Source organism: Chelonia mydas, chromosome 2, assembly GCF_015237465.2.
Source record: "Chelonia mydas isolate rCheMyd1 chromosome 2, rCheMyd1.pri.v2, whole genome shotgun sequence".
NCBI lineage: Eukaryota > Metazoa > Chordata > Testudines > Cheloniidae > Chelonia > Chelonia mydas.
Window position 1 is genome coordinate 4,271,119 of NC_057850.1, and position 26,066 is coordinate 4,297,184.

At 55.0% G+C, this 26,066-nt stretch overlaps 1 protein-coding gene across 3 annotated transcripts; it reads right to left on the reverse strand.

Moving 5' to 3' along the window:
• Positions 1 to 900: 900 nt before the first annotated feature.
• Positions 901 to 26,016, reverse strand: LOC102943563 (protein brambleberry). Of its 3 annotated transcripts, XR_006288329.1 has the most exons (14): positions 25,185 to 25,380; positions 23,186 to 23,455; positions 21,735 to 21,863; positions 18,166 to 18,351; positions 17,696 to 17,918; positions 16,503 to 16,619; positions 14,299 to 14,478; positions 13,206 to 13,412; positions 12,385 to 12,547; positions 10,725 to 10,789; positions 10,440 to 10,630; positions 9,602 to 9,693; positions 3,343 to 3,829; positions 901 to 912 (listed from the first exon to the last, which is right to left on the reverse strand). XR_006288329.1 is itself a non-coding variant. In XM_037891873.2 (13 exons), exons 2-13 carry the CDS (start codon positions 23,432 to 23,434, stop codon positions 3,694 to 3,696), a joined length of 1,938 nt encoding a protein of 645 aa, XP_037747801.1. In that variant the 5' UTR covers positions 23,435 to 23,455; positions 25,935 to 26,016; the 3' UTR covers positions 3,062 to 3,693. The 3 variants fall into 3 exon arrangements, 2 of the variants coding, with proteins under 2 accessions (XP_037747801.1, XP_043394900.1); XM_037891873.2 differs by lacking the exons at positions 901 to 912; positions 25,185 to 25,380 and adding an exon at positions 25,935 to 26,016 and having other exon boundaries at positions 3,062 to 3,829; XM_043538965.1 differs by lacking the exon at positions 901 to 912 and having other exon boundaries at positions 3,062 to 3,829; positions 25,185 to 25,927.
• Positions 26,017 to 26,066: the final 50 nt, after the last annotated feature.

Below are 26,066 nucleotides of genomic sequence, written 5' to 3' on the forward strand. Positions count from 1 at the left end.
CCCTTCGTGAATTTGTCCCCAAGAGGTTCTGGTGCTTCGTCTTATTTTAAATCAGGTGATGGGGCTTCCAGTGCTCTTCAGCAGAGCAACGAGAGTGAGGACAAGGTCTATTACAGCTGCTACTAACTGTCTTCTGTGAAGGTGCTCCCATCACCTACCCTGTGAGACAACATGCAGTCTCCTGGACTCAGGCAGGAAGCTTTCCTGGGAGATGCCACCACACTTGGCCATGAGTGTCTGCATCCGAGCAAGGGCTGGCTTGAGTGGTGCCCATGTTCCGCTCTCCTAGGCCAACTGCTTTCCCCAAACATATTTCCCCAGGGCCTCTTTTAGAAAGGGAACAGGCCCAGAGGTGGAGCTCTTAAACTATGAAACATTCACTCTCCAGCTAGTTACAGCCTTTCTGTCTACACCAGGAATTCATGGACTGTTCTAACACCTAGGTACAGGCAGGCTTTTTTCGGGGGGAGGGTATTGCCTTTGAGCAGGCAGGCACTAAACCAAGGCACCAGTAAGTTTAGCATTAGACACACTCCTACCCCTGGGCTCTTCCAGTGGCTTTCAGTACGAAGCATATTTGACAGCACAGAGATGTATCAAGAGGCCGGCTCAGCTGCTGGGGCTTTCCTCCCTCCCCTTTGCAAGGGACAGAAGCAGCAGCCTATTGGTTTGCTGTTACCCCTGCACTGGCCCAAGTCGTGCACAAAGCAAGCAAGGATGAGCTAGCAGGAAAAACCTCTTCCATGCCTGCTTTTTAGTTCAGTCTCTTCAGGGATGTTTGCAGGGGGTCACCCAGGAGATAACTAAAGTTGGGCACAGGCCAGGCTTTCTCACAAATGTTTCTGGGGACCTCAATGTGCAGCCACCAACTCTTGCTGGTGGCTGTTCTGACAAACCCCTCTCTTTCCCTGCCTCCCACAGCCCTTCATCATGAGCCTGCCCTGCAGGGGGTCAGGAACTCGCTGGCCACTTGTGGGGTCCCAGGCTCCCTGTGCCCTGGCTGGGTGGGAGCAGTGGAGCTGCCCTGGGGAATGCCCCAGGAACCGCATGGTGCGGCCACCTCTGGTGCCAGGCACAGCAGCCCTACAAGTCTCCAGCGGCGCTTCCTGGAGCCAACAAGGTGGCTGCAGGGTGCTGATCCCTGCCGGTGGGGCCAACGCAGACACCAAGGCAGAGCATCTCTCGCTGCTCTTGGTAACAGCTATTCAGGAGTAACAGCTGGGTGCTTCAAGGAGGGGCTTTGCCCCTCCCCCCCAAAATCTCTACCCATGCTTTAGAGGTGTCATGGCCACAAAAATTAAAATCTGCTAGTGGCCGCATTTGAGAAATACTGGGCTAGAGAATTCGAACAGGTGCCTGTTGAGGGAACAAGAGGTCCCATAGCCCAGCTTTAGCATTGCTGACTGTCCCTATTCTCAGGGCTAGCTAGCATCTTCCCAGCCCCCAGGCTTCACTGCTGTTTGGCTGGAGATATGGGTCACACCAGAGCTCTGCAACCCTGTTCTCCTACCACCCACTGACCAGCATCACCATTACTTTTAACTAGCCAAAGTGCCAGCACATTGGAACAGGGCACAGAGCTTTGGACAGGTGGGTTAGGAAACAGCCACAAGCCTGTTTCCCTCTCCCCCAGGTCAGGTTTCCTACTACCCCCCTAGTGCAGTAAATGAGGTCTAGCCAGGCCTACTTTAATTTAGAACTGACCTACTGGGTAAAGGTTCATGGATTGTCCTACTAGCCTGTCATATAAATTGTTTGAGAAATATTTAAGGAGACAGAGGGAATTAATTTAAACCAGTAGATTCTACAGCTGTGACTCTAGGATTATGTTAAGATCATGGCAGATAAACAAGGTGCAGTGGCCAAAAATCAATGGACTAAATTTGTGTTGGAAATAGGCCTATTTGGCAAACGAAACCATGAGGGGATGGGCTATTCCACCCACCACTCCCTTTTGGGGCCCTTAAATGAAAATACTTGTTTTGTGTATATGGGGGGGAGAGAATAGGCAAGAGGAAGCTGACCACTGACAGGCAGAAGAGGAGGAAAAGCATCAACTAGCTTCAAGGATGCCACCCCCACCAGCTCCTAGGACCCACCAGGACTCTGTTAGGCCTTTGTTGTCCTAGTCCCAAGAGATGTCCTGACGCAACAAGGCCAGAGCAAGGGACCCAGAGGACATCAGCACTGGCACCAGCTTTGGCTAACTCCCAACCACCACCTGAGAGGTGAGGGTCTGTCATCCACCCCCCCCCCCCTTTTTTTCTTCCCCAGCTTGTTTTCTTCTTTCCTATCCCTTTCCTTTTGCCTTCTGTCTAGTAAGAATCTGGCTCAGCCAGCCAAGAGTCTTTAACAACACTGCTGGAAGCCTGACCAGCAGCAGACAGCTAAAAGGAGTGCCCGAAGCAGCCTGAGAGTGGTGTAAGTTTGCAAGGTCTCCTAGTGGCTACTAAAGCCCCAAGCCCTGCCTTGTTTTTTCAGCAGTAAGATTGCAAATAGTAGTTAGCACTGGAGACAGCAGCTGCTTTTTCGGTCTTTGCTGCTCCTTCCTCCCCCCCTTGCGGGTCATCGTCTTGTTGTGGCTTCTAGGAAGGGAGATCGGACTTTACCAGCAGCGATAACTTCCCTTTGACCCCAAAGAACAGTTATTGGCATCTTTCGTACCATCTCAAAGACTGACCAAGGGAGCATGGGGCGATGCTTCGTTCTAAAGCCTCGCTCAAGCTAACGGAAGGGGAACAAGGGCTGGCATGGAAATGAAAGCCTGACTTCGTATTTTACATTTCAAGCCCTTGAACTGTTTCCTTCTGGATCTGTAGCAAAGAGTTAAAAGGATGGTTAGTGGTGGGTTTGCCATGGTGCTAAGCAGGCTGAGGTCTCTGTATACCAAGCTGCACACCTTGGCTAATACTGTTTAATGTTGGACGGTCAGGGTCATGTCAACACGTTTATTCCATCTAAATTAATACAACCCTATCCCCCTTTAGCCAGAGGGTGGAGCCCCTGCCCACAGCCCAGGAGCTCTCAGGTTTCTTTTGAGACAGACATGGAAATCCCAGCAGTAGATCAACGTTGTTTATTAAACCAATGTGCAAACAGCAGATTTCCATATAAAACTTGGCTACCAACATGGCCCCAGGCATCTCTACTGACAAGAGGCTTGTCCCAGTGGTGCTGAGGGAGCTGGAGTCTGTTCTACTCGCTCAGCTAAGCCTGGATGAGCGTCTCAATGGCAGGCAGCGGTGGAGCAGGCCAGAACCACCCTGCTGGAGCAGCTGTGGCCACTAGACAAGCCAACTTGACTTGTAAGCAGAGTCCACTGGCTCCTGAGTCAGTGTGAACACAGAAGCTCCTCATCTCCTGCAGTTTTCATGGGATCCCCAACTTTCGCCAGGGGCTGAAGCATTTGAGGTGGTGAAAGCAGGGTGGTCTATTTAAAATGGGGCTTTCCTCAAAGAGAGCCAATGAGACCCTAGAAAAGCTGCCAGGCAGGGGGCTGCTGGCCCTCGGCAGCCATAGTCCCTCCATTCAAACGTACACATTAAAATCAAAGGCAGTGTTTAAAATAACGCCCCAGAATGGCTGTCGCTGAGACAAGGGGTGGTGTCTCAGCTGCACTCCAGGTCCCTGGCCAACCACCCAAGGTCTAGACTAACCTAGCGGGTGCACAGGCTAGACGGAGAGCCCCAAGGCTCAGCTGGTGTAGGATACTTGTCCGGATATGTGAACGTGGCAAAACTCCTGTCCGGGAACGGCCTTCTTCCTGCATGGCTGCCTGGCCTTGGTGATGCCCTGACACAGGAGTCGCGGAGACATCGAAGAGGTGGACCTGAAAGGATGGTGAGACAGGCTGATTAGACCTGCAGGTCTAGAGCCTTGTGGCTCAAGTGTGGGGTCAGGTCAGGCAACCACCAGGCTCTCACCAGCAGCAGGGGGTACCCCAGGGCTAAGGGGCAGGGGGGGAAGATATCTCTGGGCAGCAGGCTGGGTTTGTTGGTAGTTCCAATGGAGAGCATGTTAAGTTGCTGAAACAGCCACCCTAGGCCAAGTCACCTACAGGTGATCAATGCTTTCAACCCCTCCCTGCTCTCCTGCATCTGACTCCTCCTTGTCCTCATTTACCATCCCCCACAGTTCCTCCCCATCAGCCTTGCTCCTGGCTCTCACTTCCTCCCCTCAGTCTCCCACACTCATCCTCTGGCCCTTCAGCTCCCATGCTGACAACACCCCGCTTACTGCACATTTCCTCGCCCTGATCTCTTCATTCCACCTGCAGCCCTGCGTCCGCTCTCCCACTTGCCCAAGGGCTGTTCACTTAAGAATGCAAGAGCCACCATAGAGCAGCCAATGGTCTGTCTAACCCTGTATCCAGTCGTCTGACTGTGGCCAATACCAGGTGCCCCAGAGGGAAGGAACAGAACTGGGCAATCATCAAGTGATCCATCCCCGGTCATCCACTCCCAGCTTCTGGCTGTCAGAGGCTTAGGGAGAGACTAGTTGCGTCCCTGACTGTCTTGGCTAATAGCCATTAATGGACCCTATCCTCCATGAACTTATCTAGTTCTTTTTTGAACCCTGTTATACATTTGGTGTTCACAACCTCCCCAGGCAGTGAGTTCCACAGGTTGACTGTGTGTTGTGTGAAGCAATACTTCCTTTTCTTTGTTTTAAACCTGCTGCCTATTAATTTCATTGGGTGACCCCTGGTTCTTGTGTTATGGGAAGGGGTCAATAACACTTCCTTAGTCACTTTCTCTACACCAGTCATGATTTTATTAAACTGTGTCATACTCACCTTAGTTGTCTCTTTTCCAAGCTGACAAATCCCAGTCTAACTTCTTCATCTAGTCTTTTTAATCTCTCTCTCACATCTCTCTGTAGCTAAGCTCCCCCATCACCGGGTCTCTTTCAGCACCACCCATCAGCCCCCTCCCTCACGTCCAGTCACGTGGCCTTTTTGTGCCTTCCAGCCCCGCAGTGTTGATGACATCTCATCTGCTCTAAGCCCTCCCCTCTCTTTCTCCCATTCATGTAGTAGCTGGTTCTGTCCATGCCTCCACTCTCCTCCACCCATGACTCTTCTCCCCCACACCTCTCCTACCCCCAGGTCTGTCCCACCAACCCTCAGGCCTGGCTCACCCCCAGCATCCACAGCAGAGTGTCTCTGGCTGGTGGAAATCCCACGACCAGGCTGACTTCCTCCACTGCGGATTCACTCTCTCCTCCTTCGGTTCTGCCATTTATGTAGACAGACTCCTCCACTTCTCAGACGACACGGAATCCCACGCCCACAGTACCAGCTGCATTTCACCACCTTTGACCCAAACCTTCCCTCGCCTGCCACTTCCACTGTACTCCTCCTGCCCAGGATCGTGCCAAATTCTTCCAAGAGAAAACTGAAACAGATGTGACCTTCCCCCTCCCTTCCCCTCCCACATCAGACAGTGTCCCACTCTCCTCCTCTAACCTCTCCACTCATCACCCCAGTGACCTTATCCCATCTCCTGATCTCCCTCCTGCCCACTCCCCTCCTTTCCATCTCCTCCCCCCACAGTACAAACATGCTCTAGCTTCTCCCATTTAAAAAAAAAAAAAAATCCCACTTGCCTGTCCAACTACTTCCCCATCTCCCTTTCATTTCTAAGCTCATTGAATGCACAGTCTAGTATCGCTGTCTGGGGTTCCTCTCTTCCAATTCCACCCTACACCCCACCCTCTCCAATCCAGCTTCTGCCCCTTACACTCCACTGAAACCTCTCTCACCAGAGTCTCTCCTCACCTCTTCCTAGCCTGAGTTCAGAACCAGCACTCCATCCTCATCCTCCTTGACCCATCAGTCACCTTTGCCATGATACTCTTGTTGAAATCTTGTCCTTCTATGACTTCCTACCTCTCAATTGCTTCTTTCGTGTGTCTTTTAGAGCATCCTGCTCATTCCTGTTCTAACTTGCTGTGAGGTTCCACAGGAGTCTGTGGTCCCCTTCTCTTCTCCCTTTACACCCTGTCAACGGGTAGTCTCATCTGCAAACAAATTCAACTACCATTCTTCTGCTAGTGACTCTCAGATCTACCTCCACTCGAGATCTGGCCAGATTACAATCTCCACCCGGCTCTGACGTCTCTTCATGGATGGAATCAAACAATATCAGGCTGGAGAGGCCCTCAAGTACTGCACTGAGGGAGGACCAAGTAAATGGAGACCATCCCTGACAGGTGTTTGTCCAACCTGGTCTTAAAAAGCTCCAGTGATGGTGATTCCACAACCTCCAATGGAAGCCTGTTCCAGCGCTGAACTCCCCTTACACAGTTGGAAAGTTTTTCCTAATATCTAATCAGATGAATGTCTAGCCATCAACTCTGGCTCAATATTGCTAAACCAGAGCTCATAATCTTGCCTTAACCCCCATCCCAAGCCCTCCCCGATCACTGTGGACAACCCCACCATCCTGCCCATCACTCAAGCCCGTAACCTGGGTGGCATATCTAGGTCCTCGCATCCAGGTGGTGTCTAAATCTTGTCAATTATTTCTGCACAACATTTCTAAGATCCGGCCTTTCCCATCCGTCCACACAGCTAGAACTGTCCTCCAGGCTGTCATCTCGATTACTGCAGAATACTTCTCTCCGGCCTTGACAAATACAGTTTTGCCCCGCTCATACCCAGGCAGAACGCTGCTGCAAAGATCATTCTCCTAGCCCATCACTTTGACCATGACACCTGTCTCTTTGGATCCCTCCACTGGCTCCCTAGTCTCCATTGTATCAAACCCAAGCTGCTAGTCTTCACGTTCACCGCACCCTATCATCTCTTTCAGTATCAAAATGCCAACATCAGCTTCCATCACCCTCTTGCTAGATTTTCAAACCAACAACTTTGTGCTTTCTCCCATGTTGCCCCTCGCTCTTGGGAGGAGCTTCCGCAAGCGCCGCAAAGCCACCTCATTATCTTGTCAAAACTCTCCTTTGCAGTGACGTCAGAAAACTTGACAACGAGGTAGTTGGAGCACAGAGACCACTGCCCATCATGCTGACAAATGTAGTCTCATGGCGTCCTTGTACTCCCCTGTTGGTCTGTCTCTAGCCACTAAAGCCAGGGACCACTTAGCAAAGTCAGGGCATCAGAAGCAAATGGCTTCAAGATTAGGAGAGATAATGGAGCATTTAGTCCCTAGAGGGAGTGGCCCAGTTTGTGCCACCTGGAAAGCAAACCATACTCCTGGGGGAATGCTGCGTCACGGTGCGTGTGCAGAATTCATGGCCCCCGCAGATTTCTTTGCTTCCCTGTAGAAAAATGGCTTCTGACAGAGAAAGAAAGGGAAGCCACAAGAGCAGTCATGCGCCCCCTCCCCGGCAGTGCAGGCAGATTGGTTTGGACAGTCAGCGCAGCTGGTAGGGACGTAAATCACCGTGTGTGTGTGTGTCCCCGTCCCTCTGTCCCTCTTGCTTGCTATTGCGGCACACTCGGCATGGAGGGGCAGGGCTTTGGGGTGTTTCTGAAGAGGTAGGCCTGGGGCAGGCTGTTCCCTCAGGCAGAGCAGAATGCAGCAGCCTGCCTGCGTAGTGAATTGTTTCCGGTGTTCAGTGAATTCCCCCAGGAGTATAAAGCAGGTACAAACATTTTAAGGCTCCTCTGCCTTGCCAGAGTGGTGTAAAGGAGCCTTATTGTAAAGGACAGTATGGCCTTATAATTGCTTATGGTGCTTTAGTGATCATAGGATCATAGAATATCAGGGTTGGAAGGGACCTCAGGAGGTCATCTAGTCCAGCCCCGTGCTCAAAGCAGGACCGATCCCCAATTAAATCATCCCAGCCAGGGTTTTGTCAAGCCTGACCTTAAAAACTTCTAAGGAAGGAGATTCTACCACCTCCCTAGGTAACGCATTCCAGTGTTTCACCACCCTCCTAGTGAAAAAGTTTTTCCTAATATCCAACCTAAACCTCCCCCACTGCAACTTGAGACCATTACTCCTTGTTCTGTCATCTGCTACCACTGAGAACAGTCTAGATCCATCCTCTTTGGAACCCCCCATTCAGGTAGTTGAAAACAGCTATCAAATCCCCCCTCATTCTTCTCTTCCGCAGACTAAACAATCCCTCAGCCTCTCCTCATAAGTCATGTGCTCCAACCCCCTAATCATTTTTGTTGCCCTCCGCTGGACTCTTTCCAATTTTTCCACATCCTTGAAGTGTGGGGCCCAAAACTGGACACAGTACTCCAGATGAGGCCTCACCAATGTCGAATAGAGGGGAACGATCACGTCCCTCGATCTGCTGGCAATGCCCCTACTTATATATCCCAAAATGCCATTGGCCTTCTTGGCAACAAGGACACACTGCTGACTCATATCCAGCTTCTCATCCACTATAACCCTAGGTCCTTTTCTGCAGAACTGCTGCCGAGCCATTTGGTCCCTAGTCTGTAGCGGTGCATTGGATTCTTCCGTCTTAAGTGCAGGACTCTGCAATTGTCCTTATTGAACCTCATCAGATTTCTTTTGGCCCAATCCTCTAATTTGTCTGGGGCCCTCTGTATCCTGTCCCTACCCTCCAGCATGTCTACCTCTCCTCCCAGTTTAGTGTTATCTGCAAATTTGCTGAGGGTGCAATCCACACCATCCTCCAGATCATTAATAAAGATATTGAACAAAACTGGTCCCAGGACTGACCCTTGGGGCACTCCACTTGATACCGGCTGCCAACTAGACATAGAGCCATTGATCACTACCCATTGAGCCTGACGATCTACCCAACTTTCTATCCACCTTATAGTCCATTCATCCAGCCCATACTTCATTAACTTGCTGGCAAGAATACTGTGGGAGACTATGTCAAAAGCTTTGCTAAAGTCAAGGAATTACACGTCCACTGCTTTCCCCTCATCCACTGAGCCAGTTATCTTGTCATAGAAGGCAATTAGATTAGTCAGGCATGACTAATGATTAGAACTGGTCTAAATTTTTGGACTGAAAAAATTTTCTATCAAAATGTGCTCCATGAACTGTGTGCTGCTGACCTTCCTGGAGATGCTCAGTAGCCACTATAAATTGTGCGTTTGAGTCCCCAGCCCTCACTTGCTCTTCAGTTGCCTATGATGTAACACTGAGCATATGGCTGCGTATATTTGTTGACTAATAATTAGAAGTAAAGGATCAATACTTGCTATGTTACTATTAGAGGGGGGTTGGTGGTTTCCTCCAATGCTCCCCACTCCCCATCCATTGTACTGTAGTTTAAATAAATTGCCAAAATAATTGAAACCAGCTTGATTATATAGTGTTATTTTGACAACAAATATGCAGAATTTTAAACTATTGCGTGCAGAACTTTTTGGCACAGAATTCCCCCAGGAGGAAAGCCAGCAGCCATGGGACAATGGTGGCCCAGAACGTGCCTGCAGCCTTCCTCTCCTCCGACCACATAGGTCAGGCCACCCTCGCCCTTGACATCAGTCACCCCGTGTCTTAGAGGCAGGGCCGGTTACCAGCAGGAACAACCCAGCCCAAAAGCGTCCCTTGGAGATGCCAGCGGGGATCAGGGAAGCGTTGCACAGAAGGAATCCGTCGGGGCCTGTTCCGAGAGGGGAGCAGCGCTCTATACTCACATGTCGCTCGCCATGGACGGGTCCGGGCTACAGGACCTGAAGTCAGAAAAGGGCTCGAATGTGGGGCCCAAGTGGCGCCTCTCCAGTGTGGCCTGTTTGGGAAAGAGGGAGCCACGTGTCGCACGGATGAGGATGAAGACAAGGTCCCCGGCAGCAAGAGAGAACCAGGATCAGCTGCAGGCCCAATGCCAGGGCCAACCCGTTTCTGCTGAGGATCTGAACCACCAGCTGTTGCTCTTGCTTCTAGAGCAGCGAGTCCCTGCAGGGAAGCGCGCCCAGGGGCTGTGGCTCAGAATTAACGGCCCAGCAAGAGGCTGCAGCACCATGCAGGGTGGATTTAAGGCCCTTTGGCGGTAGCTGCAGGTCTGATCCATCACAAGCCTCAAGGCCTGGCTGTTGGGGGCAATGCGGGGGTCCCCTGGAATCTGCCTGTCCCCGAGCTCCACCTGCCTGTCCCCGAGCCCCACGGCGGGCAGCCCCGGCCCTGCCCCCACACTCCTACCAGCCTTTCCCCGAGCCCCACGGCGGGCAGCGCTGTTCCCAGGGCAGCCCCAGCCCTGTTCCCACTCCTATCGGCCTCTCCCCGAGCCCCACGGCGGGCAGCCCCTGCCCTGCCCCCACACTCCTACCGGCCTCTCCCCGAACCCCACGGCAGGCAGTCCTGGCCCTGCCCCCACACTCCTACCGGCCTCTCCCCGAGCCCCACGGCGGGCAGCCCCTGCCCTGCCCCCACACTCCTACCGGCCTCTCCCCGAGCCCCAAGGCGGGCAGCCCCGGCCCTGCCCCTGCACAGCTGCCCATGGCCCACACCGGGCAGTGCCAGCTTCCCACCACTTACCCGCCTCTCCAACACCTCGTGCCTGGTGGTGCGGCTCAGACTGATGCGGCGCAAGTTCCCGACGGGGACGGAGGGAGCCGGCGGAGCAGCAGATCCCTGCTGTACCTTCCAGCCTGCAGGGGGCAGCGGCACGCCCCCATCACGAAATGGGTTTCCGGTCAGCGGGGACACCCGCCCCAGGCAGGAGTCATCTGGAACACATAAATGGCTATCACAGCTGACACACTGACCAGTTCCCTCCAGGTTCCCCAGACACCCTCCATACAGAACTCTCCTCTCCCTTACCCTGCAGGTAGCTCATCTCCTCCAGCTTGTTCAGCTCCTCCCGCAAGAGGTGGATTTCACACTCCCTGCCAGGGGAAGGAAGCAAGGTTACAAGATTCCATCACAGCTGAAGTTTCACCCCAAGTCCTGCCCAGCTAAGCCCCTGCGCCATTCCCACCCTTCAGAGCACGAAGCTGCAGGGTGTCCTGGCCGGGGGCGCACGTCCCCTACACACCAGATGGCCTGTGCTCTCTCCGCACCAAGCATCTCTCTCACCCTCCTCATCTTCTTCTCGGTGAATCAATTTGTAAGTTTCAGAAGAGGTGTCCCGGGGTGCGTGTGCATTAGGTGACAGGACCCGGAGCAAGAGCAACGAAGAGCAGACTTGCCCCAGACACATGCCCACTCCCCAGCCCCTTCAGGCCACAGCTGGAAGAGTAGAGGTGGGCCTCCCACCTCCATGGCAGATTGATCCTGCCGGACCAGTGGGTGTAGAATGGGGGAGTGAGTTCCAGAGCCAGGGCGCCCCGCCCCGAGGAGAGGACACACTAGACCCAGATGTGCACAAGCATCCCAGCTGACCTCTGCTGGCCGGGCCACACACGGGAAGATCTGGTCCTCGGTACCTGTGGGGGCATCCAAACCGTACTAAACTTCCTACACCAGCACCTGCACCCTGAGCTGCATGCAGAAGGGGGACCCAAGGCACCCACTGGAGAGCTGGTGTGACATGCTTCATGCAGCTAACACAGCTGAGCATGGGCGTAACCTGGGGTCACCCTAGGACACAACTGGGAACCCCCATGCACAAGGGCTATTGCAGGGTGAGCTCTCTGCTGCCGCCCAGAGGCTATTTGGCACCAGTGCACCCCTTCTGCAGCCACCACGGTGACAGGTGTTCACTCCGTCCTGCTGCATGGGGCTGGGGATCGTGCTCCTGCCGGCTACGACAGACGCACTTAGCATGGCTGCGGCCAGCCTCTGTGCACTACGTTAGCCTGCGGGGCTGCAGACGTTGGGGCGCCACTGGTCAGTTTCCCAGTCTAACACAGACGGACCTGTGCAAATAGCAGTCCACGTGAAGCTGCTCATTGCTCTGCACCTTACAGGCCTGGGTGCTCCTGCTGCAGGGAACTCCTGGGTTCCACTCTCAGCGCTGCCACTGAGTCACTGCATGACCCGTGCCTCAGTTTCCCCATCTGAACAGCCAGAGGATGTGGTGTAAATCGTGACACAAACACACCAACCCCCACACTGCCCACAGACCCCCATGGCGGGCAGGGAGAGTGGAGGGTGAGATGCTATATAAATACCAGGCATTCTCACTACCAGCCTCTCCCTCTGGGGTTAGTTGTAACCTGAGTCAACGGACAGTCCCGTGCCTCATGTGAAAACAGGGCCACAAACCCTTCCTGGCACCCGACACCAGCATTGAAACAAGGCAGGCTCTCGAGAGCACATCGCTAACTAACTCGACTGTAGACGTGAATCCGGACACTCCACTAATGCGTGATCACAGTGTGTTTGAAGTGACCTTAGCAGAGACCCAAGGAGGGAAGGCTGTTATATGGGCACATCTGGCCGTGAACCTGTTGTCCCCTGCAGTATCCCCTACACGGCTCCAGATTTACCTTCGTTAGCCCCAGGTCCCCAGGTGCTGGTCCCACCTGCCCCCTCCTACCTGCCAGGGGTGGAGGTGATACGACAGTGGGGATCGTCCTTGAGCTCTGCTTCGGGGCTGCTGGCCCCCGCTGCCCTCTGGGGAGTCAGTGAGAGCGCCAGAGGCGGCTTCCGGCCCCTCGCGCTCCGGGCACAGCAGCACACGTGTGCCAGCAGCCAGTTACCTACAAAAACCATGAGCAAAGCCGGAGCTAGGGTCAAATTCAGAGCAGTGTCCGGCTTGCACAGAAGGTGAGCTGGGGGAGTGGACCGACGGACCTATGGATTCAATATTTTGTTGGAAGAAAATTTACCTGCTTAGAGCCAGGGGTCAGGGCACCGGGGGGCTAATTCTGGCACTACCATGGACTCCCTGTGGCTCTGCATCTCTGAAACGCGGAGGGTTCTGACCTACCTCGCAGGGGGCTGTGGGAGTTAGCACAGGCTGGTGGGAGGAGGAGATTAGATGGCAAATGTAACCCAAGCCGACAAGGTGGCTTTGTTCCCCTCTGGCGGCTGGACTACGCGAGCTTTACAGGTCAGTGGGTGGTTGAAATTGACGGACACCAGCGGCCGCAGGAGCGGTCATGGTCTAGCGCAGGGACAGCCTGATGACTCAGGCCTGTTTACCCAAGCGTGGCCAATGCCAGGGCAGGCTCTCCCTACACTCTGCGCCAATGTCCCCACCTAGTGAGCCCACTCCAGAGCGGGGCTCTGTCTCTGTGACCCATTCAGCCCTTGGCCTCCCTGCTGAGGCTACCCAGGGGTGGGCCTCCGGTGCCAGGTCGGGTCCTGGTTTCAGCGATACAGAGAAGCCAGAGAGGGGGAGCCGGCTGTGCTCACCGGCAACAACAAGCACCAGGAAAACCGTGAGTGACTTGAAGCCCAAGGAGGTGGCATGGTTGAGCTCCGAGAGCGCGTTGGCGACGACCAGGACCAGGAGCACGGCGCGGGGGAGGCCTGGGGTCTGCAGGAAGGTCATGAGCAGAGCCGAGAGCAGGAAGTAGCCGGCGTGCAGGACGCAGGTGCAGGCGGCGCCGAGGCTGACTCCTGCGAGACAGAGGGGGATGGGGAGACGGGCGAGCGGGCGCATTGCCTCATGACAGATCCATGCTCCAGGCTCAGACCAATGCCATCTCCCGGCTGGTTCCTGCCAGCGGCGTGGCCTGGGGAGAGACATCTCCTCCTTTCACTATTGCCCCAGTCTGGGTGGGGGGACACTACACCACCCAGCTTTGCCCAGGGTTTGGAGGCAGGGGGGTCACCACTAAGATAATTAACAAGGGGTAGGCGGCATCTGCCGGACCTGCCCGCGCAGCAACTTGCTCATTCTGTTACTACTCCCACCAGCCTCTGACGCCCACTCCCGTCGTATCGTCTCTAAGCTGGGACCCTCCCACACCAGGGGGCAAACGGCTCAGGCCATGCGACTGGACAGAGGGGAGTCTGCTCCTTTGCAAATGCCTTTCCCACCCTTCCCCGCGACACTTCTGAAACTCCCTCGCCCAAGGCCCACGCTCCCTGCACAGCAGACAACAGCCTGGCGGCTCTGTGCAGCCCCAGCTGGGGAGGAGAGCAGGAGACCAAGTCCAGGTCTCCAATCCAGGTCTCTGAGCAGAGGGAGGAGAAAGGCCCTATGCTGCCTTATACACTGGGCACATCCATCCAGCTGAGCAGTGGGCGGTCAGACACCCTTCGAAGCCCAGAGTCGGTGCTTGGTATCACAAATCTCCTCCCACTGAGCGCAGCTGCCTCTCCAGCACTCAAAGCTGGGATGTGGAGCCCACCCCGGCAGTGCTGCAAGCAGAGACCCAATCCCTTGGCAGGCCAGTTCTCAGCCCACAGCCACCGAGCAGCGTGTAGCCCAGTGAACGCGGATGGGAGGAGGCTGCTCAGCCCCTTGCTGCCCCGAGATGCACATTGCCCCCCCAGTCACCTGCCCAGCCAATGAATCTCTGGATGTGCAGGAGCCGGCCCTCCACACTGCTCTGCATGTGACCCACGGCGTAGAGCACCAGGCCCAGGCTCTGGTTCATCCTGTGCAGCTTCCCCATCAGCTCGTCGTAGTACAGGGCTGTCTGGTTCTGATAGGCCAGGAACAGCGCCTGGTTGGCCTCTGGGCAGAGAGGGGCAGAGAGGATTCAGAGCCAGCGTAGGATCCCTGCTGGAGCTGTGGGGCGGCAGCTGAGAATGGCGAGGAACTGTCGGTCGCGGGCGGACCTGCTGGGGAGAGGTGCAGTCCCCGCAGCAAAGGAGCATCACAAGCCGGAGGGGCCAGAGCAGGATGGCTAGGGTGAAACTGGGCTCTGATTCCCTCTAGGGGTGACAGCCTGGCGCAGAAAAAGCTTCGTATTGGGATAGTAATTTACAGTTTATTAGTTTGCTGAGTGAGTCTATGATGTTACTTTATAGTCTATTATCTTAGTCTATTCTTGTTCCTGCCAAATGTCTGGGTTTTTCCTTTATCGAGTTTAAAACGTAAGGGTCTGTCCCTTGTATGGTTTGCTTCTGCCTCTCCTCGCAGTAGGCACAGCCTAGCTGAGGCCCGGGGCACTGCAATTACTGGGGTTCGATCCCACATTGTGACAATTCCTGGAGGATCTGCCAGCACCTCCAGGAAACTGGGAGGGAGAACTGAGAATACAGGGTGGGTTCTGGAGAGATACAAGGCAGCACCGTTCACCAGCCTCCTCCGGAGTAGCTAGGCCAGCTGTTCTCAGCCGTGGAGGTGCTGGTCTCAAGCTGGATCAGGGCGAATTTGCAGGGACGAGACCGCCAACACACAGGACAGCTGCTAGTCAGGGTGCTCAGTGCGCTACTGGTAACACTCAGATATTACAGCAATAAGTGTGGTATAGGAACAGTATTGAGGGGTATAGTAGAGTGTATGAACTGGAAGTTTTGTTTTTTGTTTTTTTTTAAATGAAGAACCAGGAGGCAGGTCCCTCCTGCTTCAAGGGCAGAGAAGGCCATCCCCACAGCCCAGTTACTAGCTGCCAGGCCCTCTCTACTCCTCAGCCTGCTGCCGGTCTGGGGTTCTGTCCGCTGGCCCCGGCCAGGTGGGGTCCCAGCCGCCGGCCCCGGGTTCCGTCCGTCCACGCCAGCAGCGGGGTGAGTGGGGCCGGCAGCCGGGACCCTGGCTGGCAGCAGAGTGCCACTAAAAAACAGCTCGCATGCGGCCTTTGGCACGCATGCCGCAGGTTGCCAACCCCTGAGTTAGACCCTGAGCATGTGGGCAAGACCCACCAGGCAGACAGCTGGGAAGGAATTCTCTGTAGTAACTCAGAGCCCTCCCCATCAAGTGTCCCATCACCGACTGCTGGAGGTATTTGCTGCTAGCAGTCGCAGGTCGGCGACACGCCATTGCAGGCCGTCCCATCCTACCATCCCCTCCGTAAACGTATCGAGCGCAGCCCTGAAGCCAGTTAGGTTTTTTGCCCCCACTGCTCCTTTTGCCTTGTGTCTAATACGAGTCTGGCTTAGATGGACAAGACTGTATATTTTGCAACACTGCCGTAACACTGACCAGAAGGAGACAGCTAAAAGCAGTGCCCCGAAGAACCCGAGGTGGGTACAAGTTTGCCTGGCCTCTGAGGGGCTGATCAGACTGTGTGCTGGGCCTCTATTTCTCCGGCAGTGAGAGTTAACACCAGAGACAGAAGCTGCATTTTCTATCTTTGATGTTCTTTTCTCTCACCCTTGTGTGTGCTTGTCTTGGCTTTTAGGAAATGGGATCAGACTTTAACAACAACAGCTATAACACCCCTCCAGCCCAGCTAATGTCTCTTCGCCCCAGAAAGGATGGTTATCTAAGAGACTGTCCAACAAGGAGGGGATTTCCTTTTAAAAACCTCTCTCCAGATAAAGGGAAAGGGATGTTAAAATGAAAAGCTGACTTAGTAACTTACGTTGTTTTCCCTTCTTTTTTTGCATCTTGGTTAAAAGGATGCTTAAGGGTGGGTTTGCCCTGGGACCAAGCAGACTGAGGTCTCTGTGTACCAAACCCCGAATCTTGTTTAACACTGGGTCATGTTAACACCTTTGACCCTTGTCCCCATATATTCCAGCTAAATAATATAACAGCCCCACCCACGCTGGCCAGCCGAGGGAAGCCTGCCCAGCCAGCAGCAGTCACGGTACCTATTTTGGAGTAGACCTCCTGGGCTCGCCTTTGCATCTGGGTGAGGTCAGCGAGGATGGCTCTGTGTCCTTGCTGCAGCTCCAAGTCCTGGTCATCTAGGTGGCTGCTCACGTTCTCTGCAGGGGGAGATGGGGCAGAGCTCAGGCTCTGGCAGAAGCTCCTGTGAAGTCATTTCCCATGTTAAGTGTCTTGCACACCTGTGATCTATTCACCCACCGATGGTAAAAGCCTCTTAGCCTAGGTGAGTGAAGATGCTGCAGAGGAGGTCACTGTGCCTTGCTCTTCCAGTCAAATCAAAGTGCCTCCTTCCAAACCTAATGCCCGCATGAGACCTCTACATGTGCCAAGAGAAGGGGAGGGGAGGGCAGCAGGGAGAGGCGGGAGCCACACAGAGACTGCTGGAGGGTCAGACTGCCAGACAGCATCGTTCTCTCCCACAGGGGAGCTGGGCGTATTGGAGCAACTAGGACTTGTGGAGGTTCTTGCTCATCCCCGTTTTACAGCCAGGTTGACTGAGCCACCTAGAGATCCAGCAATTGGACTTGCCCAGAGGTCCATGGCTCAGGTGAGATCAGACATCGGGTCTGTTCATGGCTCCTGGTCCTTTGCTGTAGCTTCTTGGCTAGTTCAGGGAGGGGGAGGAGTAAAGACAAAGGGGGTGGATCCCCTCAGCTGGGAACATGGGTGGAAATTCCTTCTCCAGGGCTCACGAGTCAGGTTTAGCCACAGCAGGCCCAGTGGGGCCTGGCCTGGGGCCTTGAAACTAACGGACACCAGCATTGCCACAGGAGCATCAGACACTCTAGGTCAACGGTTCCTGAATTTGTTCATCCCTTTCCCTCCAGTGTCCCTCCACAATCATACTCCTGTGACTCTCCTTTTCTATCCCAGGTCCCCACCCCCTAGAATCACCCTCGTGACCCCGGCACCAGAATCTCCCTTGACCCTCTTCCTCTCCCATGCATCCTTTCCCCCAAGAACCACGCTCTCTTGACCTGCTTTTTCCAGTCTCATGACTCTCCTCCCCATAAGAATCACTCTTCCATGTAGCTGGGAACCTCCCCCCGCACCAAACTAGTAGTGGGATGGGAAGTCAAGCCCCTCCTCCGCCCGACAGCTGTTTGCAACCTCTGGAGAACCTCTGCTCTAGGGAGCCGGGGGATGCTCCATGCCCTTGTCTCCCTGTTCTCACCCATCCTCTTGGTGATGCCCTCAATGAGCTGAGCCACCTGCTGCTGCCCGCTGGCAATCAAGGCCTTCTCCTGAGTCAGCTGATCCAGGTTGCTGTGGATGGATGACTCCATCTGCTCCTGGCTGTCCTGCAGCTTCTCCTGCTGGAGCAGCAGCTCATGCTGGCTGCTCACCACCTTGTGCAGGGACTCTGCCGTCAGCTCTTTCAGTTCCTCCTGGCCGTCCTGTTAGCGAGACACTGACTCCATCAGCGAGGTACCAGTAGCAATGCAGAGACTGCAGTGGTGCATGCTAAGGGCGGAGAGAGACGACAGGTCCCAGCATGCCGTGCTTCAACGGTGCAGCATTGCATGCTGGGATCGGTAATCTCCCCCTCTGCATCAAAGACCATGGTGGCTGTGCCCTACATTGAGTCTGCCCTTTGCTCATTGGTTCAGACCTCTTTGGAGCCGCCCGCTCGTCACTACCCACCTTCAGAAGCCTCATGGCCTCCAGCTGATTCACGGCGGCGGAGACCAGGGTGTTGACCGTGTGCTCCGTCCGGCGCTTGAACTGCATCTGGCGGGTGGAGTAGCAGACAGCGCGGGCCCGGTTGCTGACGATGTGGTAGGCGTTCCAGGTGTCAGGGTCCATGTCGGCGGTGCATTCCGCGAGAGTCTGGTAAGAAAGACAGCCAAGCCGGATTAGGGTCAATAAGGCCACAGCAGAGGGCCCCTCCCAATGCCCCTCATCCCTCCTAGCCCAGAAACTGCATGGCAGTACTCCAGAGAAAGCAAGAGGTGACCTGATCATGGCGTATCAGTAACTTCACAGGGACTGAAGGCTTCTATAATCTGGCAGAGAAAGGCAGAACAAGAACTGAGGGCCGGGAGCTGAAGCCAGAAGAAGTCCAGTTGGAAAGAAGACCCGTTTTTAACAGTGAGGGTGATTAACCACTGGGAACAAGCTCCCCAGGGATGTGGCGGATCCTTCACCTCTTGGTCTCTTTGGATCCTGACCAGCTGCCTTTGTGGAAGAGACGTTTTAGCCACACCCACGCTGCTGGCCTCGATACAGGTGTAAATGGGTGTAGGTCTACGTGCTGGGACATGCAGAAACTCAGGCTGGATGATCAAATGGTCCCTTTTGGCTTCAATCAGGAAACTATGAGAAGCAGATTGTGATACGGCAAAGCTGTCCTGGGTCCCCACAAGCTAATAGCTTCTACAGCTCGGGACAGTTTAGGACTCAAACATAGGACCAAGGTGGGTGAATTACCTCACAAGCAAAACTGACCGGGGGAAGTCCCGGACGACTGGAAAAAGGCTAATGTAGTGCCCACCTTTAAAAAAGGGAAGAAGGAGGATCCTGGGAACTACAGGACAGTCAGCCTCACCTCAGTCCCTGGAAAAATCATGGAGCAGATCCTCAAGGAATCAATTCTGAAGCACTTAGAGGAGAGGAAAGCGATCAGGAACAGTCAGCATGGATCCACCAAGGGCAAGTCATGCCTGACTAATCTAATTGCCTTCTATGATGAGGTAACTGATTCTGCGGATGAGGGGAAAGCAGTGGACGTGTTGTTCCTTGACTTTAGCAAAGCATTTGACACTGTCTCCCACAGTATTCTTGCCAGCAAGCTAAAGAAGTATGGGCTGGATGAATGCACTATAAGGCGGGTAGAAAGTTGGCTAGATTGTCGGGCTCAACGGGTAGTGATCAATGGCTCCATGTCTAGTTGGCAGCTGGTATCAAGTGGAGTGCCCCAGGGATCGGTCCTGGGGCCGGTTTTGTTCAATATCTTCATAAATGATCTGGAGGATGGTGTGGATTGCACCCTCAGCAAGTTTGCAGATGACACTAAACTGGGAGGAGTGGTAGATTTGCTGGAGGGCAGGGATAGGATACAGAGGGACCTAGACAAATTGGAGGATTGGGCCAAAAGAAATCTGATGAGGTTCAACAAGGACAAGTGCAGAGTCCTGCACTTAGGACGGAAGAATCCAATGCACCGCTACAGACTAGGGACCGAATGGCTCGGCAGCAGTTCTGCAGAAAAGGACCTAGGGGTTACAGTGGACGAGAAGCTGCATATGAGTCAACAGTGTGCCCTTGTTGCCAAAAAGGCCAATGGCATTTTGGGATGTATAAGTAGGGGCATTGCCAGCAGATCGAGGGACGTGATTGTTCCCCTCTATTCGACATTGGTGAGGCCTCATCTGGAGTACTGTGTCCAGTTTTGGGCCCCACACTACAAGAAGGATGTGGAAAAATTGGAAAGTCCAGCGGAGGGCAACAAAAATGATTAGGGGACTGGAACACATGAGTTATGAGGAGAGGCTGAGGGAACTGGGGATGTTTAGTCTGTGGAAGAGAAGAATGAGGGGGGATTTGATAGCTGCTTTCAACTACCTGAAAGGGGGTTCCAAAGAGGATGGCTCTAGACTGTTCTCAGTGGTGACAGATGACAGAACAAGGAGTAATGGTCTCAAGTTGCGGTGGGGGAGATTTAGGTTGGATATTAGGAAAAACTTTTTCACTAGGAGGGTGGTGAAACACTGGAATGTGTTACCTAGGGAGGTGGTGGAATCTCCTTCCTTAGAAGTTTTTAAGATCAGGCTTGACAAAGCCCTGGCTGGGATGATTTAATTGGGGATTGGTCCTGCTTTGAGCAGGGGGTGGGACCAGATGACCTCCTGAGGTCCCTTCCAACCCTGATATTCTATGATCTGTTCTCACACAGCTGAAGCACTACTGTGTTAGACCAAAGTACCCTACCATGGTCAGTTCTCAAGGGCAGATAGATGCTAGATCTTAGGCAGCATGGCCCACTATACAAGGCATTGGACTGCGAATCAGGAGACCAGAAGTCTATTCTTGGCTTCACCACTGACTCAGCATGTGACTGTTCGCAAGTCACATCCCTGTGTGCCTCAGTTTCCCCTTCTTAAAACAGAGCGAGTTGCACTGACCCACCTTTGCAAAACGCTTAGAACACTACAGCTGAAGAGCGCTACGCAGGAGCTGCTCATCACAAACAGACTGACACAGCCCTGGCGTGGGCGCACCTGGGATATTGTGTTTGGTCCTGGACACCATGGGACTGAAAGAGACTGACACTGGAGGGAGTTGGGGAAAAAAGCAACCGAAGTGATCAAGGGCTGGAGGGAAAGGCTGGAATAAATAAGTACGCAGGGCTACGTAGCTAACGGATAGCGAGCCAGGCAGACGACAGGCCTCACGTTTGAAAGGCGAGCACCACAGCGGGAGAGGAATTACACAGGGCAATACCCACCTGTGAGACTGAGGAGGGGATGAGATAAGGAGGGGGAACACACAGGGGGATACTGCATAGCGAGCTCTCCGGGGCTATGGAACCCAAGGCAACTGGCAGGAGACCCATTTTGGGACACTGAAGCGGCTGACTGCACAAAACGCCCCAAGATCCCTCGTAGGAACCAGTCCTGCACTGGGTGCGAGATGGACCAGCCGGCCTACCGGGTCTTCACCTCTCACGCCCAAGAGGTTCTATCGTTGAAGCTACGCAAAGTGCTCTTGGCCTCGCTGTCCTAATATCCTGACTACACGCAATGAGCCAGCCGGGAACATGGACCAAGCTAGCTGTGCAGCCACCCCAGGGGAACAGCACCCCCAGCCTGTCACCGCCCATTTCAATAGCTCCATCTGTGCAGGGGGAGAAGATGTGTGGATCTAGGGGGGAGGGGAGAGGAAGATGATGGCTGGGCGGGGGCAGGAGATGTCAGCAATAGGATATGGAGGCCTCTCCTTTCATCCCCATGGAAACTTGGCTAAAGTCAGAGACGGCTGCAGGTCGTTCCCACCACGCGATGTCCATTTGCAGGCCTAGGGCGATGCGAGTCCCATTCCTGGTGGGCCACCCTGGTGTGAGATGGCTGCCTTGCCCAGGAGCCCGTGCTCCATGGCTTCCTTCACTCCCCAGGCCCGCGTGAGGAGAATCTCAGGCTGCCTGCGCCGGCTGCAATCCTCTCCCCAACCAGCATTGGAGGGTGTGAATTCAGAGCCGCCCCTCGCCGTCTTACCATGTCGGCAGTGCAGGGATAGGTCTTGCGCCCCTCCACGCTCGCTTGGCAGTTAAACAGGGACACCCCCAGCTTGGCCAGTTCCTCTTCCGACAGGTCCGTACAGGAGGAGTGGATCTGGGCAATAACCTGCCAGCAGCAACGCGGAGAGGAAGGAGCGCGTTAGGGCTTGTGGTTTCAGCAAGCTGGTGCCTCCTACCCCCCCAGCCCTTCCCAGGTGCAAGAGAAGGTAACTCATCATCTGCAGGTGACATGTGGCCTCTGCCACTAGATGTGCATTTTAAATCCTCACCCCCCAGCCCCACGATAGGAGAATCATGAATGCTTGGCAGTGACTCAATGAGGAGAGCTCAGTTCCTAGGGTTCACCCTTCCCCCCCCCACCTCCTCCTCCTCCTGCTGCTCTGGTTTCCTCCATGCCCCATGATTAGCTCGGCAGCACCCAGAGGCATGCTAGGCGCCCCACAACACAAGGGGACAATCCCAACCCCCCTGGGCCCCTCCTCACACGGCCCCTCCCTGTGAAAGCGCAGTCAAGCCAGCTGGTGCCCTTCTGTCTCTGCTCCCCTGGAGATGTCCCCAGCCCACGCCTCTTCACCGCTCAGTCCCCTCCTCCCCCGCCCCCCCCCCCGCAGCGGGCAGCTCCTCTCCCCCTATCTGAGAGCAGCTGTTTCCCCTCCCGCCAGGCCGGCTGCCCCTACCCACTTCTAGCTGCTCTGCAAATGTGGAAGAGCCTAGAAGCCTTCAGAAGCAGATTGACCAAGGAGCCTGCACCATGTGCCCCGCTGGCAGCCCCAGGCCAGCAGCAAGGGCTCTGCCCACGAACAGCTACACAGCACGGCACTGTTAATACACTGGACAGATAAACATGACGCGTCTCTCTCAGGCCTCCTGGCAGGGACGAGGGACGTGAACATGCCGAGGTCGTGTGGACTCGCTCCAGGGTTGGGGAGCGTTCCAGGGGTGGGGGTGGGGGTGGCCTGGAAGAACATCTGGAGAGGTTGGTTGGCAAAGCGGACAAGCAGGGTAACCCTCTTCACCGTCAAGGTTCCCCCTCCACCAGACGCCCTTTACAGGAAACGAGCCAGCTAACGAGGGGCGGGGCAGCTGAGGAGAGTTCCTACGGACACCGTACAATTTGTGGCCACATGGAACAGTGACACCATCAGTCTGACCACCCTTGCTTGGTTGTTGGCTCCCTCCTTCCCCCTCCCCCACTCCCTTTGACTGCTGCTCCGTTTAGGGCCTGATCATGCAAACATCTATGCACGGGGAGCAATCCCACTGAGTGCAAGGGCACGGCTCCTGCACACAGGGAAGCGCATGCAGGAGTGCTGGCAGGATCTGGACCTTGGATGGCAAGTGCTTTGGGGCACGGGCCATTCTCTCCTCCCTGTCTGGACAGCCCCAGCCCCTTTAGGGCCCTCCTGCAATGAAGAGATACAGTGACACCTTGTGGTGACAAGAGTCCAGTGGAGACAGATCCAGGTGCCTGGCCTCAGCCAGGAATCGCTCATCCCCCGTCGTCATCTCAAAGGGAGCATTAGAGAGACTCCTTGAGTCCGGAGCTGGTGTCAGGGGGACGGGGTCTCTTCCTGGAGCTGCTCCCTGCCTCAACCAGCCAAAAAATCCAGAGGAGGGAGCGAAAAGGAGGGAGAGGAGGGTAGGAAGGAAGAGAGCCCGGCGGTCCAAGGGCAGCATCTTGGGGCACGGAGGGGGATCCTGCAGGGAGAGAACAGAGAGAGTTTGAACTGAGAGGAGTCTGGGGAGCCCCAGCCGTTGAGTAGCAGCTCCACATCCAAGCCCCCTGCATCCCTCACCACTCCCCGACCTCAGAGAGCTCAGCCTGGCTCGGTTAGGAGGCCACTACACGGCAGGACCTGCACAGAGCAATGGTAAATGGCACGGTATTGAGCTGCAGAGCGGGGCCCATCCAGGAGCTGGCGTGGGACTGGCCCTAACATCTTCCACAAGCGCCAGAAGAGGGGAGCGAACAGCACAGGCCTGATGTTACGATGACAACAGCTATGCTGCTGGTGTGCCGAGGCCGCGGCCTGCCACGCCGACCGCATTGTCTCGCTGTTGCCTTGTACTCCCCTGTCTGTACCCATCTGCAATCTTGTCTCATGCTTAGATCGGAAGCTCTTTGGGGGCAGGGATGTGTGCTAGGGGCTGCCACAAACACAGACAATGCCACATCTGGGGTTCCTAGGTGCTGCAACAATACAAATAAATAACAGAGATGTCTGTGACACTGAGTTGAGAGGTGCCCAGGGGCTTACGGTTCCTCCCTGATTTCTTCCTGTGTATGTCCTAGGGGCATCTGGGAGAGGAAGATTAATGGTCAGATAGCTAGAACTAACACAGAGGGTCTGGGGCTCATGGAAACTAACAGCCCCACCCTGCTAAAGTCCCACGTTGGTACATGCTGGGATCTAGAGTCTCCACAGGCCACACGACTGCATGCACCCGCCCCGGTCTCTCCGTTATACAGAACGTTATGCTCCTAAATGCTGCTGGCAATGTGGCCCTCAGTGAGGTAACATTCGGATACATTCTCCAGATTTTCCTACAGCTGGTTTTAAGCAAACTGAGCCAGGCTGCGAGGGCAGGAGCCTCGGGGAGCTAGCGATGATGGTGCCGCTGCGTACCTGTTATTGCGGCTCTCATTTCACAGATTGGATTGTAACATTAAAGATGCTAAAGCCACCCAGGAGCAATGGAGATCGGCTCCCAGGCTGCACGCTCTTCCCTATCCAAGATATACTTTTAATGAGAAAACTTCTCCTTCTTGGTAGGCTCTGTGCCTCAACTAATTCCCTTAACATTTAACGCCTTTGGATTCTTTTTATCCAAGAGCAGTACACTTCCGGAGGCGGCTCCATGCATTTAACATTGGTCCTGTACAACAGGAGACTCTGGCAAAGATGCAGCCAACCAAGGCAATCTTATCACACAGGCCCTCCACCCCTGAGTAGGGAGCAAAGCCCGTGGTATCAAGTTGTGACATCTACAGAAAGGCATGTTAGGAAAGGATCAGACATATCAATACGCAGGTTAAACCAGATTAAATTAATGAGCCTGTTGAAGTAGCTAATTATTTTCTAACCTCCCCCTCCCCCCAATCTCTGTTGGTTTCACATCCTTTCAGGTCAGAAGTTACCACGTTAGTGTGTAAATTGAAAAGGAGTACTTGTGGCACCTTAGAGACTAACCAGTTTATTTGAGCATAAGCTTTTGTGAGCTACAGCTCACTTCATCGGAAGCTCATGCTCAAATAAACTGGTTAGTCTCTAAGGTGCCACAAGTACTCCTTTTCTTTTTACGAATACAGACTAACACGGCTGTTACTCTGAAACCTGTGAAGTGTGTAAATTGTAGCTCAATGGGTCCTGCTGTCTAAGGATCTCAAAGCACATCCAAGATTAGCGGATTTGTCCTCACAACCCACCTGAGAGGATTGAAGTACTAGCCCCATTGCCCAGAAAGGGAAACAGAGGCCACTCAGGCTCGGGGAGAGACCTTCGAACAGGGCCCAGGAGCCCCGACTCCCAGTCCCCGGCTTTGGCCACGCGACCTGGGGTCTCGGGGGTCTTTGAACAGCGAGGTGACAGAGCTTTTAGGGGAAGAGACTGGCCGCGGAACGAAGCTGCTCTTCGGATTCAGAAGCCGGGACGCCGGCCACAGCCCCGGCCTGAGCCAGCGGCTGCAGGACCAGAGGACCCTTTCTAGGCGGGTGGCAGCAGGGCCGGGGGCGGGGTGGCAGCAGGGCCCGGGGCGGGGTGGCAGCAGGGCGCTCTGGGCGCTAATCCCGGGGCGGCAGCTGCTGCCTCTGTATGGCTGGGGGGCGGGGGGGGAGACCCCGAAGGGCTCCTGCCTGGCACGGGCCAGAGAGCCCCAGGGCCAGTCCCCCGCTCACGGCTGGGGCTTAAATACAGGCCTGCCCCGGTGTGACGTGAAGACTCCATGGGGGGGGGGATCTGCCCCCCGCTTTGCACCCCCCTCCCCAGCATGGGGAGAAGGACCCCGCCCTGGGGGGAGCGCTGGGAGAGGGACTGGGCTGGGGAGAGATGGGGGCGGGGCTGCCACCTCCCCCCCCATTAGCATGTGCACCCCCCCCCATCGCTGCCGACGTGGGGAGGAAAAGGGGGGCAGGCCCCGCCCCCATCGGGACCCCACGTGGGCTAGCCCCGACACTCACCTGACGCCGCCCCCTTAGAGAAGCCGCGCTCTGCCTCCCGGGACCCCTATGAAACCGGCGCCCGATGACATCACGCCCGGCGCGGCCAATCGCGAGGCGGAGGCGGGGTCAGGCCGCGCCCCGCCCGGCGGC